This window comes from Rhinoraja longicauda, chromosome 30 (genome assembly GCF_053455715.1).
Source record: "Rhinoraja longicauda isolate Sanriku21f chromosome 30, sRhiLon1.1, whole genome shotgun sequence".
NCBI classification, from domain to species: Eukaryota; Metazoa; Chordata; class Chondrichthyes; order Rajiformes; family Arhynchobatidae; genus Rhinoraja; species Rhinoraja longicauda.
This window is the reverse complement of record NC_135982.1, coordinates 6092819-6111786: the sequence shown is the minus strand read 5'-3', so window position 1 is coordinate 6111786 and position 18968 is coordinate 6092819. Positions and strand designations below refer to the sequence as shown.

The 18968-nt window shown below is 48.6% G+C and overlaps 1 protein-coding gene across 1 annotated transcript in view; it reads left to right on the top strand.

Moving 5' to 3' along the window:
* Window positions 1–18968, top strand: part of pgd (phosphogluconate dehydrogenase) — a 39332-nt gene that overhangs the window by 18008 nt on the left and 2356 nt on the right. The window contains exons 7-12 of the mRNA XM_078425321.1: window positions 273–407; window positions 2183–2372; window positions 4955–5085; window positions 10719–10852; window positions 14520–14619; window positions 15965–16087. Coding sequence (XP_078281447.1) covers window positions 273–407; window positions 2183–2372; window positions 4955–5085; window positions 10719–10852; window positions 14520–14619; window positions 15965–16087 — 813 coding nt within the window. The remainder of the gene's footprint in view (window positions 1–272; window positions 408–2182; window positions 2373–4954; window positions 5086–10718; window positions 10853–14519; window positions 14620–15964; window positions 16088–18968) is intronic.

The following is an 18968-nucleotide window of genomic DNA, read 5'->3' as shown; positions in this document are numbered from 1 at the left end:
TGTTTAGGGGCAGTTTACAGGTTACACTTAACCTATCAACCTGCACATATTTCGGATGAGGGAGGAAACCGGAGCACCCAGGGTAAACCCGGGAGAACATGCAAACGCCACACACAGGCAGCACCCGAGGTCAGGATCGAACTGTAACTCTCTGGAGCTGTAAGGCAGCAGCTGTGCTTGCTGCCCTGCTGTGTGGCCCTGAAGTAACTGCTTGCCTCTGCTTCTGAAAGGGCTTTGAGAACAAGCTGAGACGATCACTGTTTTGCCTCCAGGTGGGAGATGAGGGGGCGGGCCACTTTGTGAAGATGGTCCACAATGGCATCGAGTACGGGGACATGCAGCTGATCTGCGAAGCCTATCACCTGATGAAGGACGTTCTCCACATGGACCACGATAAAATGGCCAAGGTGAGAGGTGGCCACGGGCACGGTGCGACATCTGATCAGGAGGTTTGCAGACAACGCAGAAATTGGTGGCGATGTGGATAATAAAGAAGGTTGGATAGACAGACATGGCGGATGGCGTTCAATTTGGCCAAGCTCGAGGTGACGCTGTCTGGGGGTCAAAATACAAGAGGAGAATACACAGTAAAGATACAGGGGATGTACGAGAGACCTTGGTGTGTGAGTCTGTGGCTCTTTGACGGTGGTAACACAAGATAGTGAGGTTGGTATATGGCATGCTTGCCTTGTTGGTCAGGACATCAAGTATGAAAGTCGGCAAGTCATGTATAAATCTTTGGCTCTGTTTGGAGTATAGTGTGCAGTTTTGGTCACCGCATTGCAGGAAGGATCTGGAGCCTTTGTAGAGGGTTCAGTAGAAGTTCATTGGGGCTTTTGCCTGGGCAGTGGTTGGACAGGCTTGGATTATTTTTGCTGAAACGTTGGAGTTTAACCTGATGGAAGTGTATGAAATAATGAGTGGCATGGATAGGGCAGACACTTGGTCTTTTCGCCAGGGTGGAGATGTCAAATACTGAAGGGCATGGCTTTGAGATGAGAAGGGGAAAGTTTACAGGAGATGCATGAGGCAAGTTCTTTGACGCAGAGAGTAGTTCATGCCTGGAACGCACTGCCAGAGCAGGTGACAGGAGACACCAGAGCAACTTTCAACAGGCATTTCAAGAGTCAAGAGGGTTGAAACAAGGAACTGTACATGCTTCTTTACACCAGAGGACACAAAACGCTGGAGTAGCTCAGCGGGTCAGGCAGCATCTCTGGAGAACATGGATAGGTGACGTCACAGAGTGCTGGAGTAACTCAGCGGGTCAGGCAGCATCACTGGAGAACATGGATAGGTGATGTTTCACAGAGTGCTGGAGTAACTCAGCGGGTCAGGCAGCATCACTGGAGAACATGGATAAGTGACGTTTCACAGAGTGCTGGAGTAACTCAGCGGGTCAGGCAGCATCGCTGGAGAACATGGATAGGTGACGTTTCGGGTCGGGAGTCTTCAGAAGTGGGAGCGTGGTCAGGGTGGTGTGGGTCCTTGATCGTGCTGGCTGCCTTTTTGACAGGGTGCCTCTTATAGATCATCGATGTTGGGGACGGCAGTACCCATGATGGACCACCACCTTTTGGAATCTCCTTTGTTTCTGGCCTTTGGACAGGCAGGATAGGACCACGTGCAGGCAGATGGCATTTGTTAGATTGGCATCATGGTCATCGCACATATGGTGGGCTGAAGGGCCTGGTCCAATGTGTGGTACAATTCTGTGTATGGTGGAATTCATTGTCACATATGGCTGTGGAGGCCAAGTCAATGGATATTTTTAAGGCGAAGATTGACAGATTCTTGATTTGTACAGGTGTCAGAGGTTATGGGGAGAAGGCAGGAGAATGGGGTTGAGAGGAAAAGATAGATCAGCCGCGATTGAATGGCGGAGTAGACCTGACGGGCCAAATGGCCTAATTCTGCTCGTATGACTCATGAACCCATCTATGGTCAGTATGAGGATAGTCACCAGACTGTTCAACCCATGAGATTTTGACTGCTGGTCATGTTGTTTGCGCTGCTTGAGTTGAGTGTGAGGCAGTTATTTCACCGTACGATCTGCGGCCAGCATCGTCGAGCTTGTACGGTGCGAGTCGCTTCGTGGTCCTCGGCCGTCGTTGTGCGGCGAGCCGGGAGGGGCGGCCGCTGCTGGTTTGGTGCTCACGCCTTGCGTTGGTTCCGCCGACAGGTGTTCCTGGAATGGAACAAGACGGAGCTCGACTCGTTCCTGATTGAAATCACGGCCGACATCCTCAAGTTCAAGGACGCCAGCGGGAAGCACCTGCTCCCACAGATCAGGGACTCGGCGGGACAGAAGGGAACGGGCAAGTGGACGGCCATCTCCTCGCTGGAGTTCGGGGTGCCCGTCACCCTGATAGGTACGGGCGGGCTGCCCTCAATGCCCATGCTTTACGCGGAGTGGCTAAGGGTTGGGAGGTGAAACGGCCCAAGGCTACGAGATGTTGCTATTGAGGGAGTGCAGCGTAGGTTTACCAGGTTAATTCCCGGAATGGCGGGACTGTCATATGTTGAAAGACTGGAGCGACTAGGTAATAAACCTGGTTTTCTTTATTATGCCATCAGGTTAATTGACCTTCCATGTAGCTGTGGCAGTCCTTGTGAAAATACTCCCACGACTGTTGAGAAATTAGACACAGTTACATTGGAGGAATGACGTATTTTCAAGTAGAAATGAACCCAACTTCCTGACTAAAATGAAACCATTGTCCTGAAATCTTTCAAGAGACCTTTCAAGGGGAGTCCAGAACAAGGGGCCACAGTTTAAGAATTAAGGGGTAGGCCATTTAGAACGGAGATGAGGAAAAACTTTTTCAGTCAGAGAGTTGTGAATCTGTGGAATTCTCTGCCTCAGAAGGCAGTGGAGGCCAATTCTCTGAATGCATTCAAGAAACATAGAAAATAGGTGCAGGAGTAGGCCATTCGGCCCTTCGAGCCTGCACCGCCATTCAATATGATCATGGCTGATCATCCAGCTCAGTAACCCGTACCTGCCTTCTCTCCATACCTCCTGATTCCTTTAGCCACAAGGGCCACATCTAACTCCCTCTTAAATATAGCCAATGAACTGGCCTCAACGACCTTCTGTGGCAGAGAATTCCACAGATTCACCACTCTCTGTGTGAAAAAAAACGTTCTCATCTCGGCCCTAAAAGACTTCCCCCTTATCCTTAAACTGTGACCCTTGTTCTGGACTTCCCCAACATCGGGAACAATCTTCCTGCATCTAGCCTTTCCAACCCCTTAAGAATTTTGCAAGTTTCTATAAGATCCCCCCTCAATCTTCTAAATTCCAGCGAGTAGTAGAGAGAGCTAGATAGAGCTCTTAATAATAGCGGAGTCAGGGGGTATGGGGAGAAGGCAGGAACGGGGTACTGATTGAGAATGATCAGCCATGAACACATTGAATGGCGGTGCGTACAGGCTCGAAGGGCCGAATGGCCGCCTCCTGCACCTATTGTCTATTGAGACATTCACCCTCCAGCTAATTGCCATTTGATCTTAGTTTAGTTTAGAGATGGAGCGTGGAAACAACCTTCGGCCGACCGAGTCCGCACCGACCTGTGATCCCCACACATTAACACTACCCCACACTAGGAACAAAATTTACATTTTTTTATACCAAGCCAATTATCTCACAAACCTGTACGTCTTTGGAGTGTGGGAGGAAACCGAAGATCTTGGAGGAAATCCACGGGGAGAACGTACAAACTCCGTAGAGACGGCACCGGGGTCAGGATCGGACCCGGGTGTCTGGCGCTGTCAGGCAGCAACTCTACCACTGCGCCACCGTGCCACCCATGGTACAGGAGCCTCATCAGCATCTTCACTACCCCATCAGATTACCCCCTCATCCTCCTGCGCTCCAGGGAATAGAGATCTTTTGGGGATCTTTAAATCAAGAGATTTCAAAGGGTAGACTTGGACGAGCACGACTGCATTGCAGAAGGGTCAAATGTTCACATCGAGCATAAATATCAGCATTGATCAAATATCTGGCTATGAACCGGACTCTAAAAGTGCTGGAGTAACTCAGCGGGTCAGGCAGCCTATCTTTGGAGGACATGGATAGGTGATATTTTGGGTCGGGACTCTTCTTCAGACCTTGATTCCAGCACCTGCATTTCCCTGTGTCAGTCTGAACAAGGGTCCCAACCCAAAACATTGCCTATCTGTGTTCTCCAGAGATGTTGCCTGACATCTCGAGGGGATTCATAGCGAGGGGATTTGAGTATAGGAGCAGGGAGGTTCTGCTGCATTTGTACAGGGCATTGGTGAGACCACACCTGGAGTATTGCGTACAGTTTTGGTCTCCTAATCTGAGGAAAGACATTCTTGCCATAGCGGGAGTACAGAGAAGGTTCACCAGATTGATTCCTGGGATGGCAGGACTTTCATATGAAGAAAGACTGGATAGACTGGGCTTGTACTCGCTGGAATTTAGAAGATTGAGGGGGGATCTTATAGAAACTTACAAAATTCTTAAGGGGTTGGACCGGCTAGATGCAGGAAGATTGTTCCCGATGTTGGGGAAGTCCAGAACAAGGGGTCACAGTTTAAGGATAAGGGGGAAGTCTTTTAGGACCGAGATGAGAAAGTTTATTTTCACACAGAGAGTGGTGAATCTGTGGAATTCTCTGCCACAGAAGGTAGTTGAGGCCAGTTCATTGGCTATATTTAAGAGGGAGTTAGATGTGGCCCTTGTGGCTTAAGGGATCAGGGGGTATGGAGAGAAGGCAGGTACGGGATACTGAGTTGGATGATCAGCCATGATCATATTGAATGGCGGTGCAGGCTCGAAGGGCCGAATGGCCTACTCCTGCACCTATTTTCTATGTTTCTATGACCCGCTGAGTTGCTCTGGCACGTTGGAGGATTCTATGCAGGATTGCAGCATCTGCAGTTCCGGTGTGTAATCAAACTGCCTCGTGTAACGTCTCAGGTGAAGCTGTCTTTGCGAGGTGCCTGTCTTCCCTGAAGGATGAGCGGGTGATAGCCGGCAAGCAACTGTTGGGACCCAAAGGACCGAAGTTTTCCGGAGATGAAAAGGCATTCCTGGAGAATATACGCAAGGTAGGTCTGCTGGAAGAAATCTGCAGGAAATTGTGTAAGAAAATAACTGCAGATGCTGGTACAAATCGAAGGTATTTATTCACAAAATGCTGGAGGAACTCAGCAGGTCAGGCAGCATCTCGGGGGAGAAGGAATGGGCGACGTTTCGGGTCGAGATCCTTCCTCAGACTGAGGAAGGGTCTCGACCCGAAACGTCGCCCATTCCTTCTCTCCCGAGATGCTGCCTGACCTGCTGAGTTCCTCCAGCATTTTGTGAATAAATGCAGGAAATTGTGAACGTTTTGAGTAGATACACAAGGTATCGTCCACAAGCTGAGGTACTATCCGATTCACCTCTACCCCATTGCGGATGGTGGACTTTGTCTATGGCAATGACGTGCTACAATGCTGACAACTACATTCTTGAGTTTGACCTGATTACATGTATGTATCGTATTATCTGATCCGAGTGGAAAGCATGCAAGACAAAGCTTGTGACTGTACCTCGGTACATGTGTCAATAAAAATAACCCTGATCTTCTGCCAGCAGTTGGGCATTTGGCCTTGGTCAGCACCAGTTTCTGCTTTCCCTTTATTTCTCGTGGTCAGTTTTGGGCAAGTCCGCTCCTCTGGCAAAGTCAACATAGATTATGGCAAAGCAGATGACATTGCCTGGATCTGCTGCGGTACTTCTGGTGAGGGAGCTCATGCAGGTCTGTTGGATAGGAGTCCAGGAGTTGAGCCCATCAACGACAAGTAGAGTAAAAGCAGAGCATTGAACTACTCCAGTTCATCTGGTGAACTGCCTGATGTGGTTCGCACCAGATTGGACTCTGGTTGTGACTTCACATGGTGGATCAGACTACAGTTGTGACTGGCATTCCCAGAGGTCGTACAATGGGCAAAGCCTGCATGTGGTAGACTTTACATTAGGCTCTTGAGATACAGCGCGGAAACTGGCCCTTCGAGTCCACGCCAACCAGCGATCCCCCTGTGCACTTGCACAATCCTACACACCTGGGACACTTTACAATGTTCACTGAAGCCAGTTAACCTGCAAACCTGCACGTCTTTGGACTGTGGGAGGAAACCGAAGCACCCGGAGAAAACCCACGCCGTCATAGGGAGAACGTACAAACTCCGTACAGACGGCGCCCGCAGTCAGGATCGAACCCAGGTCTATTGCGTTGTAAGGCAGCAACTCTACCAGTACTAAGTACTCAGTGCAGTTCTCCTGATCGTGCTTGCACTACAGATGTGTAGGAGCGGAAAAAAAATGTTGGAGATATTAAAATACAGCAGATGTTGGAGATATTAAAATACAGCGTATGCAGGAAGAGCTCATCGGGTCGAGCAGCATCCATGGTAGGAGAAGCTAGGCTTCCGTGTCCTCCTTCCCAGTGCTAGTGAAGAGTCTTTGACCTGAAACATTAGCCCCATTTCTCGTTAGATTGATCCCTGGGATGGCGGGACTTTCATATGAGGAAAGACTGGATAGACTGGGCTTGTACTCGCTGGAATTTAGAAGACTGAGGGGGGATCTTATAGAAACATATAAAATTCTTAAGGGGTTGGAGAGGCTAGAAGCGGGAAGATTGTTCCCGATGTTGGGGAAGTCCAGAACCAGGGGTCACAGCTTAAGGATAAGGGGGAAGTCTTTTAGGACCGAGATGAGAAAAATTTCTTCACACAGAGAGTGGCGAGTCTGTGGAATTCTCTGCCACAGAAGGTAGTTGAGGCCAGTTCATTGGCTATATTTAAGAGGGAGTTAGATGTGGCCCTTTTTGCTAAAGGGATCAGGGGGTATGGAGAGAAGGCAGGTACAGGCTACTGAGCTGGATGATCAGCCATGATCATATTGAATGGCGGTGCAGGCTCAAAGGGCCGAATGGCCTACTCCTGCACCTATTTTCTATGTTTCTATATGTATCTCGATATACGTGACAATACGAACAACCACAGACGCTGCCCGACCCACTGAGTATATTCTGCTTTTATTTCCGTTGTGGATTTGGTTCCAATAACATCACGAAGTCTGAATGTCGAAACAAGAAACTGCAGATGCGGGTTTACAAAACAAACACAGAGATCTGGAGTAACCCAGCAAGGTCAGACAGCAGGAAAAAACTACAGGTGCTGGTTTAAATCGAAGGTAGACACAAAATGCTGGAGAAACTCAGCGGGTCAGGCAGCATCTCAGGAGAGAAGGAACGGGTGACGTTTCGGGTCGAGACCCTTCTTCAGACTGATGTCAGGGGAGGGGGGCGGGACAAAGATAGGATGTAGTCGGAGACAGGAAGACAGTGGGAGAACTGGGAAGGGGGAGGGGATAGAGAGGGAAACAGGAACAATGTGAAGTGGGAGAAGTCAACGTTCATACCGCTGGGGTGTAAACTACCCAAGCGAAATATGAGGTGCTGTTCCTCCACTTTGTGTTGAGCCTCACTCTGACAATGGAGGAGGCCCAGGACAAAAAGGTCAGATTGGGAGTGGGAGGGGGAGTTGAAGTGCTCAGCCACCGGGAGATCAGGTTGGTTAAGGCGGACAGTTGAGGTGTTGAGCGAAACGATCGCCGAGCCTGCGTTTGGTTTCGCCGATGTAGAGAAGTTGACATCTGGAACAGCGGATACAATAGATGAGGTTGGAGGAGGTGCAGGGGAACCACTGCCTCACCTGGAAAGACTGTTTGGGTCCTTGGATGGAGTTGAGGGGGGAGGTAAAGGGACAGATGTTGCATCTCCTGCGGTTGCAGGGGAAAGTGCCCGGGGATGGGGTGGTTTGGGTAGGAAAGGACGAGTGGACCAGGGAGTTACGGAGGGAACGGTCTCTGCGGAACGCGGAAAGGGGAGGAGATGAGAAGATGTGGCCAGTGGTGGGGTCCCATTGGAGGTGAGGGAAATGTTGGCGGATGATTTGTTGCTTGCGACGGCTGATGGGGTGGAAGGTGAGAACGAGGGGGATTCTGTCCTTGTTACGAATGGGGGGAGGGGGAGCAAGAACGGAGCTGCGGGATATTGAGGAGACCCTAGTGAGAGCCTCATCAATAATGGAAGGGGGGAACCCCTGTTTCCTAAAGAATGAGGCCATCTCCGATATACTGAGGAAGATACACACAATCTCCCAAATGTTCTAGGGGCTGGAGAACCTAGGGTGATGGAGGAACTGAAGGAAATCCACATTAGGCAGGAAATGGTTTTGGGTAGACTGAAGGGACTGAAGGCTGATAAATCCCCAGGGCCTGATGGTCTGCATCCCAGAGTACTTAAGGAGGTGGCTCTAGAAATAGTGGAAGCATTGGAGATCATTTTTCAATGTTCTATAGATTCAGGATCAGTTCCTGTGGATTGGAGAATAGCAAATGTTATCCCACTTTTTAAGAAAGGAGGGAGAGAGAAAACGGGTAATTATAGACCAGTTAGTCTGACATCAGTGGTGGGGAAAATGCTGGAGTCAATTATAAAAGACGAAATTGCTGAGCATTTGGATAGCAGTAACGGGATCGTTCCGAGTCAGCATGGATTTACGAAGGGGAAATCATGCTTGACAAATCTACTGGAATTTTTTGAGGATGTAACTAGGAAAATTGACAAGGGAGAGTCAGTGGATGTGGTGTACCTCGACTTTCAGAAAGCCTTCGACAAGGTCCCACATAGGAGATTAGTGGGCAAAATTAGGGCACATGGTATTGGGGGTAGGGTACTGACATGGATAGAAAATTGGTTAACAGACAGAAAGCAAAGAGTGGGGATAAATGGGTCCCTTTCGGAATGGCAGGCAGTGACCAGTGGGGTACCGCAAGGTTCGGTGCTGGGACCCCAGCTATTTACGATATACATTAATGACTTAGACGAAGGGATTAAAAGTACCATTAGCAAATTTGCAGATGATACTAAGTTGGGGGGTAGTGTGAATTGTGAGGAAGATGCAATAAGGCTGCAGGGTGACCTGGACAGGTTGTGTGAGTGGGCGGATACATGGCAGATGCAGTTTAATGTAGATAAGTGTGAGGTTATTCACTTTGGAAGTAAGAATAGAAAGGCAGATTATTATCTGAATGGTGTCAAGTTAGGAGGAGGGGGAGTTGAACGAGATCTGGGTGTCCTAGTGCATCAGTCAATGAAAGGAAGCATGCAGGTTCAGCAGGCAGTGAAGAAAGCCAATGGAATGTTGGCCTTCGTAACAAGAGGAGTTGAGTATAGGAGCAAAGAGGTCCTTCTACAGTTGTACCGGGCCCTGGTGAGACCGCACCTGGAGTACTGTGTGCAGTTTTGGTCTCCAAATTTGAGGAAGGATATTCTTGCTATGGAGGGCGTGCAGCGTAGGTTCACTAGATTAATTCCCGGAATGGCGGGACTGTCGTATGTTGAAAGGCTGGAGCGATTGGGCTTGTATACACTGGAATTTAGAAGGATGAGGGGGGATCTTATTGAAACATATAAGATAATTAGGGGATTGGACACATTAGAGGCAGATAACATGTTCCCAATGTTGGGGGAGTCCAGAACAAGGGGCCACAGTTTGAGAATAAGGGGTAGGCCATTTAGAACGGAGATGAGGAAGAACTTTTTCAGTCAGAGGGTGGTGAAGGTGTGGAATTCTCTGCCTCAGAAGGCAGTGGAGGCCAGTTCGTTGGATGCTTTCAAGAGAGAGCTGGATAGAGCTCTTAAGGATAGCGGAGTGAGGGGGTATGGGGAGAAGGCAGGAACGGGGTACTGATTGATAGTGATCAGCCATGATCGCATTGAATGGCGGTGCTGGCTCGAAGGGCTGAATGGCCTACTCCTGCACCTATTGTCTATTGTCTATTGTCTATTGCCCTGGTTTGGAACACCTCATCCCGGGCGCAGATGCGGCGTAGACGGAGGAATTGGGAGTAGGGGATAGACTTTTTTGCAGGAAACAGGGTGGGAAGAAGTGTAGTCAAGATAGCTGTGGGAGTCAGTGGGTTTGTATTAGATGTCGGTCACCAGTCTCTCCTGTGATGGTGATGGTGAGATCCAGAAATGGTAGGGAGATGTCGGAGATGGTCAGAATCAGAATGACCTTTATTGTCATCCAAAAAAACAAGTCTTTTGGACGAAATTCCCTTACCCACAGTCCAACAATAAGAGCAATAAAAATAAACAATAACACACACAATCACAAACCAACACAAAACAAAAAAAGAAACATCCATCACAGTGAGTTTCCTCCAGTCCCCTCCTCACTGTGATGGAAGGCCAGAATGTCTTTACTCTTCCCCTGCCGTCTTCTCCAAGTATATTTAAGAGCAGGATGCAAATTAGTGGTGAAATTGATGAAGTCGGTGAGTTCTGCATGGGTACAAGAATCAATGTAGCGGAGGTAGAGTTCGGGGATTGGGCCGGTGTACGCCTGGAACAGGGATTGTTCGACGCACCCTACAAAGTGGCAGGGCCCATGCGAGTGTCAGTCAGCATCTCTGAAGAACATGGATAGGTGATGTTTCGGGTCTGAAAAAGGGTGTCAACTCAAAACATCACCTTTCCGTGTTCTCTGGAGCAGCTGCAGCACTTTGTGTCTTTTGTTAAAGCTTATTTATGTATAAGGCGCTGAACATTACGATGCATCAACTTTGTTAGATATCTCCGTGGAGTGTTGACGAGACAGTGACCTTTCTTTGCCCCACTTTGCAGGCTCTCTATGCTTCAAAGATCATCTCTTACACCCAGGGGTTCATGCTCCTGAGACAAGCGGCGAAAGAGTTTAACTGGTATTTGAATTATGGTGGGATTGCGCTGATGTGGAGAGGTGGCTGCATCATCCGGAGGTACGTATTCACTCGTTAACACGCCCACACAGCAGAATTCTACTTGGCAGTTCGAAATATTGGGGGAGGGGATCACCACAAAGGTGGGATTTAAAGGGTGTCCATGATGGAGATGGAGAGGGAGGTTTAGGGAGAGGACTCATAGAGTCATACAGCATGGAACAAGGCCCTTCGGCCCTACTTGCCCATGCCGACCAACATGCCCCCCCATCTACACTGGTCCCACCTGCCTGCGTTGGCCCATATCCCTCTAAACCACGTACCTATACAAATGTTTCTTAAACGTTGCGATAGCCCCTGCCTCAACTACTGCCTATGGCAGCTTATTCCACACACCCTCCACCCTTTGGGGAAAAAATGGTTTCCCCCCACACCCCCCAGGTTCCCATTAAATCTTCCCCCCCCCTCACCTTAAACCTAAACTCCTTAGGGATTGCAGTTGTACGTAAGCTGGAAACAAATAAAAAATCGAGTGTAAGGTTTGCAAGTGTTAGATTTTCTTCAATGTGATAAAACCGCTGTGGAAAGGACTTGGTTTTTATATGAAGCCATTGATCTTCATTAGCTCACGGTTCTGAGAATGTTGGCAGCATCTCACCGCTGTTAAGCAGAGCAAAGATGGACGCAAAGTGCTGGAGTAACTCAGCGGGACAGGCAGCATCTCTGGAGAGAAAGCATAGAAACATAGAAAATAGGTGCAGGAGGAGCCAGCACCGCCATTCATTGTGATCATGGCTGATCATCTAGCTTCTCCCCATATCCCTTGATTCCGCTAGCCCCTAGAGCTCTATCTAATTCTCTTTTAAATTCATCCAGTGAATTGGCCTCTATTGCCTTCTGTGGCAGAGAATTCCACAAATTCACAACTCACTGGGTGAAAAAGTTTTTTCTCATCTCCGTTTTAAATGGCCTTCCCTTTATTCTTAGACTGTGGCCCCTGGTTCTGGACTCCCCCAACATTGGGAACATTTTTCCTGCATCTAGCTTGTCCAGTCCTTTTATAATTTTATATGTTTCTATAAGATCCCCTCTCACCCTTCTAAATTCCAGTGAGTCCAAGCCCAGTCTTTCCAATCTTTCCTCATATGACAGTCCCGCCATCCCGGAGATTAACCTCGTGAATCTATGCTACACTGCCTCAATAGCAAGGATGTCTTTCCTCAAATTAGGAGACCAAAACTGCACTCAATACTCCAGATCTGGTCTCACCAGGGCCCTATACAACTGCAGAAGGACCTCTTTGCTCTTATACTCAAATCCTCTCGTTATGAAGGCCAACATGCTATTAGCTTTCTTCACTGCCTGCTGTACCTGCATGTTTACTTTCAGTCACTGGTGTACAAGGGCACCCAGGTCTCGCTGCACTTCCCTTTTTGGTAATCTGACACCATTGAGATAATAATCTGCCTCCTTGTTCTTGCCGCCAAAAGGGATAACCTCACATTTATCCACATTATACTGCATCTGCCATGCATCTGCCCACTCACTCAACCTGTCCAAGTCACCCTGCCAACTCCTAGAATCCTCTTCGCAGTTCACACTGCCACCCAGCTTTGTGTCATCTGTAAATTTGCTAGTGTTACTATTAATTCCATCATCCAAATCATTAATATATATTGTAAATAGTTGCGGCCCCAACACCGAGCCTTGCGGCACCCCACTCGCCACTGCCTGCCATTCTGACAGGGACCTGTTTATTCCTACTCTTTGTTTCCAGACTGCCAACCAATTCTCTATCCATGCCAATACCCTACCCCCAATACCATGTGCTATAATTTTGCCCACTATTCTCCTGTGTGGGACCTTATCAAAGGCTTTCTGAAAGTCCAGATACACTACATCCACTGGCTCCCCTTCATCCATTTTGCTTGTCACATCCTCAAAAAAATCCAGAAGATTAGTCGAGCAGGATTTCTCCTTCATTAATCCATGCTGACTTGGACCAATCCTCTCAGGATGGAGTCCTCGACTACCAGGGCCCTGCCTGACGTCGGTCTCTTCAGCTTTGCTTCAGTTTTGACCTGTCTGGCACGCTAAGAATGGCAGTGTCTTCTGCCCCGACAGCTTCCAAGAGGGTGAACCTGTTTTCAAGAGGTACAACCCCCGGGGTCTCCTGTACTCCAAGCTTCCTTCCCTTCCTCACCCTCACCCATCCACCCTCTTCCGGTACCTTCGGTGTAACAATCTCGCTGTCGGTCCAGTCCAGGAAACACTCGTTTTCCCGAATGATCCCGAGGTCATCCAGTTGCCCCAACACGGTCCTTCAGGAGCTGAACCGGGACACACTTTCCACAGTCGTAGCAGCCAGAGGCACCATCAGTCTCCCTGACCTCCCACATCCTGCAAACATCACACTGAATCAGCTTGCCTGTCATTTCTTCACGGCGTCTCACCCTCTCCATCTTTTGGCTTAGTCTCCTCCCTCAGCCTCCCCCCTCAGCCTCCCCCCCTCAGCCTCCCCCCCTCAGCCTCCCCCCCTCAGCCTCCCCCCCTCAGCCTCCCCCCTCAGCCTCCCCCCTCAGCCCCCTCACCAAAGACTCTCGAGCCAAAGACTGGCACTTCCCTCGACCAGGCCGCTCCCCGACCGGCCGCTCCCCTAGATCAAACCTTGCTTCTCTCAGCTGATAAATTGACTCATTCACTAACTTAACGATCTGCTAATTAAATTCCTCGGCCAATCCCCGCCCCCACTCCTTCACCTGCCGCTCCTCTGCCGACCTTGAAGGCTGGCCCCCACCGGTTTTTAATTCACCTGCTCCTGAAGAATCACGGAAAAACTCCCTAAAAGATTGCCTTCTCAGCCACTACTCACACTCACTCCTTCCTCTGCCGACCTTGAAGGTATGTGTGACGTTTCGGGTCGGGACCCTTCAGACAATTCAGGTTTTGTGTCTATCTGTTGCTGAAGGTGCTCCTAAGGTTGACCAGTGTGTCATGGAGTGGGTGAGCTGTATTGTCCAGGACGCTCTGCAGTTTGAGGAGCATCCTCCCCTCCAAGACCACCTCAAGTGACTCCAACTCCACCCCCAGGACGGAGCCAGCTTTCCTGATGAGCTTGCTAATTCTGTTGGTGCCTGCGGCCTTAGCCACAGTCTTAACCTTCTGGACCAGCCCAGCATGTAGGGTCTTGTCAACAACCTGCAAAACCTTTTCACTCAGAGAGTTGTAAATCTGTGGAATTCTCTGCCTCAGATGGCAGTGGAGGCCAATTCTCTGAATGCATTCAAGAGAGAGCTAGATAGAGCTCTTAAGGATAGCGGAGTCAGGGGGTATGGGGAGAAGGCAGGAACGGGGTACTGATTGAGAATGATCAGCCATGATCACATTGAATGGCGGTGCTGGCTCGAAGGGCCGAATGGCCTCCTCCTGCACCTGTTGTCTAATGTAAGGCAGAGCGAAGATAGACGCAAAGTGCTGGAGTAACTCAGCGGGACAGGCAGCATCTCTGGAGAGAAGGAATAGGTGACGTTCGGGTCTAGACCCTTCTTCAGGCTGAGAGGGAAGAAAGCAGAGCGTGTCACGTAAAGTTGTGCAGTTGTTCTCGGGATTGCTGGCACTCTTTCAGGAGTCAGAGCTCCAGATCCTGAGGATAATATCACTTGTAAAAAACAGGCAATTACAGGTGAAATCTCCACCAAATTTCTTCTCTGTGTTTCTCCCCTACCAGTGTATTTCTGGGAAAGATTAAAGATGCATTTGATGCAAACCCGGACCTGCAGAACCTGTTAATTGACGGGTTTTTCAAGAAGGCGGTCCAGGATTGTCAGGTATGTACGCACAATCGTTTGCTTAATTAATATTTGAGAAATGATTGTACTGTTCCAACATTTGTAATCTAACAGCGATGTTGCAATCTCGCTTGCTCTTTGGTTCGAACAAGATCATTGCTACAATCCACTAGTTCCTTGGGTGTTGAAAGTGATACCCATTACTGTTCCATTTCACGCATTGGATTCATTGAATTGTGTCCCTGTAAATACCTCATCATTCCTGCCTGTTTTCAGTTTCAAATATGTTGTTCCCAAATCAATCCAATGTGACGGGCCGAGCCACATTGGTATCGGACCGTTGTTTGTCGGGCTCGGACTCTCGTGTGGATCGTGCGTGATCTGGGCCGACCAGTCACGTCGTGTGCCAGGAGAACAAAACATTTGGCCATTGGGATTTGAACTCGGGCACGTGCGGGTGAGCGATGGAACAGTATTCGGTCGATGATTAAACAGAGTCAATAGTCAATTTTATTTGTCACATACACATAAATGTGCAGTGAAATGAAAGGTTACCCACAGTCCAACAATAAGAGCAATAAAAATAAGCAATGACACTCACACAATATAAACCAACAGAGTGTCCACACAACGCGTGGACCTCCTCAACAACTGATTTCTTGAATCCAAAGATGAGCGTGTGGGGAACCATCTGGTGGGTTTGGTACAATGCCCAATGAGGTTTGACCATTCTCACACCAACTGTTAGCCAGTTTCCACGACACAGAAGGAGGCTATTCAGCCCATTGTGCCCCTGCTAGCTCCCAGCCCGCCAAGCCCATCTGTTGCGGGGTCTCCTTATTTCCTTCAACATGTTCTCCACTACGACCAACAACTGGTTGCGGGCCTCCAATCTAAAAAAAGCAACAGGCCCTCCACAAGTACTCTCCGCCCACAAGCCATTTTGTATCTGACCGGCTAGCTCACCCTGGATCCCATGTGATTTAACCTTCTGGACCAGCCTTAGCCACATCCTTAACCTTCTGGACCAGCCTAACATGTAGGGTCTTGTCAACAACCTTGTTAAATTCTAAGTAGACAACATCTACCGGCCTAAGACAGACACAAGAAGCTGGAGTACTCAGCGGGAAAGGCAGCATCTCTCTGGAGAGAAGGAATGGGTGACGTCTCGGGCTTTAGACAGCTACCGACCTGGTCTTGTCAATCTTCTTTGCCACCTCGTCAAAAGAAAGACAAATCAAATTTGTGCTCTAGTTTTAAAAAGTGAGTCCTGGTGGTTTTTTGGTTTTGTTTCGCGTCAGTCTGATGGATGGCAAACCCACTTCGGTAGACGGTGAGTGCCCCAGAGGTGTTGCTGGGTTAACACTGCCTTTGCCTCCCGCAGGAATCCTGGCGTCACGTGGTCAGCACTGGGGTGCAGATGGGGATTCCAATGCCCTGCTTCAGTACGGCCCTGTCCTTCTACGATGGTTACAGGCATGGCGTGCTTCCAGCCAACCTTATACAGGTACAGCAGTTAACAAGACTTATTAGAAGCATCTGATCTTATCTTTTACCCCTCTTCTAGACCTGTACACTCTTGATGGGAGGGGTGTGGGGGAAGGATGGGAGGAGGGAGGAGGGGAGGGGGAGTGGAGGTGGGGGGAAAGGTGGGGAGGGGAGGGCGGGCGTGAGGGGAGAGGGGAGTAGTGTAGGCGGGAGTGGGGGGGGCGGGAGTGGGGGGGAGGGTGGGGCGTTGGGAGTGGGGGTTGAGTGGGGGTGGAGGGGAGGGGAGTGGGGGTGGGGGGGACATGGACTGTTGTGATTTGCTGTTGAAGACCACTGGAGCAAGTATGTCTTCAATTAAATTAAGTATGTGCATTTTTAAATGAAACTTTCTTCATAACTTAGTCGTACATTTTGTGAAAGGAAAAAGCAAAATAGAGAAAACAAAACCAAACAATTTTTTCTTTGTGTGTAAAAAGTATCTCTGTTCAATAACCTTTCTATAAATAGCAGAATATACTCATGATAGGCCTGACATTGTACATGTAGTTCAAGAACTACAGACTGTTGGAAATAATAGTCATTTTTCACACATGAATGCGTACGCCCATTTGGCGTGCATACGTTTTTTTGCTGAAAAGTTACATTACGCGCCATATTATGAATTTTGATGTAAAATTCTGAATTTTGGACATTAAAATTCTGAATTTGTAAAATCAAATGTCGGGAGGTCTGCACATTCCTTCTCTCCAGAGATGCTGCCTGACCCGCTGGGTTACTCCAGCATTTTGTGTCTACCTAGATAATTGACACTCGGTTTCAACCCTGACACCCCAAACAACTTCAGACCAATCTCCAACCTACCCTTTCTGTCCAAAGTTTTGGAACGTGCTGTAGCTTCCCAACTCAAATACCACCTCTCTACCAATAACCTGTATGAAACTTTCCAATCCGGATTCCGCTCAAACCACTGTACTGAAACTGCGCTCCTCAAAATCACAAACGACATTCTCCTCTCCTCCGACGCTGGCAACCTCAACATCCTCATCCTACTTGACCTCAGCGCCGTCTTTGACACCATAAATCACTCCATTCTCCTCACCCGACTTGAAACCTCCCTTAACATCACCGGCACAGCCCTATCCTGGTTCAAATCTTACCTCTCTGACAGACACCAGTTCATCTCCATTAACAACTGTAAATCCCCCATCGCTCCCCTCCCCCAAGGTGTCCCCCAAGGCTCAGTCCTTGGCCCCCTCCTCTTCATCCTCTACCTGTTCCCCCTTGGTCAATTAATCCGCCGTCATGGTCTCAACTTCCACTGCTTCGCCGATGATATCCAGCTCCTCATCTCCACCAAGTCAATCTCCCCCACCACACACTCTACACTGACAAACTGCATTACTGAAATAAAATCTTGGCTTCAATCAAACTTCCTCAAACTCAATTGCAACAAATCTGAAATCATCATCATTGGTCCAAAAACGCTCACCAAATCCACCCAAAACTTCATCCTCAACATTGATGGTCTCCCAGTATCCACCTCACCTCACATCCGGAATCATCCTTGATCAAACCCTCTCCTTCGACAAACACATCAAACACATCACAAAGACAGCCTTCTTCCACCTCAAAAACATTGCCCGTCTCCGTCCATCCCTCTCCTCCACAGCTGCAGAAACCCTCATCCACGCCTTCATTACCTCCCGTCTGGACTACTGCAACAGCCTCCTCTATGGCGCACCCTCAAAAATCATCAATAAACTTCAATACATTCAAAACTCCGCTGCCCGTCTACTCACACACACCTCGATCCGTGACCATATCACCCCCGTCCTTTATAAACTCCACTGGCTCCCCATCCCCCAGAGAATCCAGTACAAAATCCTCCTCATAACCTACAAAGCCCTCCATAACCTGGCCCCATCCTACCTGACCGACCTCCTCCACAGGCACACTCCCACCTGCACCCTCCGCTCTGCCGCTGCCAATCTCCTATCCCCCCACATCCGGACTAAACTCAGATCCTGGGGGGACAGGGCTTTCTCCATCGCTGCTCCCACCCTATGGAACTCACTACCCCAAACCGTTAGAGACTCCCCCACACTCACCACATTCAAAACATCGCTGAAGTCTCACCTGTTCAGTACTGCCTTCAACCACTGAAGGTCACCTCACCTTCTGTCTCCTTTCTCTGTTCATTTATTTATTTACTTATTTATCTATTTATTCATTTCCCTATGTTCTCAAAATCTCTGTAAAGCGTCTTTGAGTATATGAAAAGCGCTATATAAATAAAATGTATTATTATCATTATTATTATTAAACTAAAAGCTTAAAAGATTGGCAGCCTGGTTTTTCAATCAACAAAAGAAGTCTGCAGCTTAGTCTGTGCAATCTTTCAGCGTAACAAAATTGATACACTCGCACAATGTTATAGTGTGGTATCGCCTTGGGGCAAACTTCATCTTAAAAACTGATTTAAAATAGACATAAAGTGCTGGAGTAACTCCGCGGGTCAGGCAGCATCTCTGGAGGTCAAGGATAGGTGACGTTTCAGGTCGGGACCCTACTCTTAAAAACTGCATTTATTCACAAAATGCTGGAGTAACTCAGCAGGTCAGGCAGCATCTCGGGAGAGAAGGATTGGGTGACGTTTCGGGTCGAGACCCTTCTTCAGACGCGTAATGCAACTTTTCTACTCTTAAAAACTGCAGTTCCTCTTCTTCAGAAGAATGAGCTACTGTTCTTTACCTTGAATAAAACAACCAAATTTTATGCTGCTTTGCTGATTGCACAAGTGTTTAAGTTTACGGCAGCCTTCAAATCGATTTTCTTTGCTGTGTGAATAGACTGGTGTCAGCTAATACCTTTCAGGCTGAATCATTGTCTATTGTGGGCGC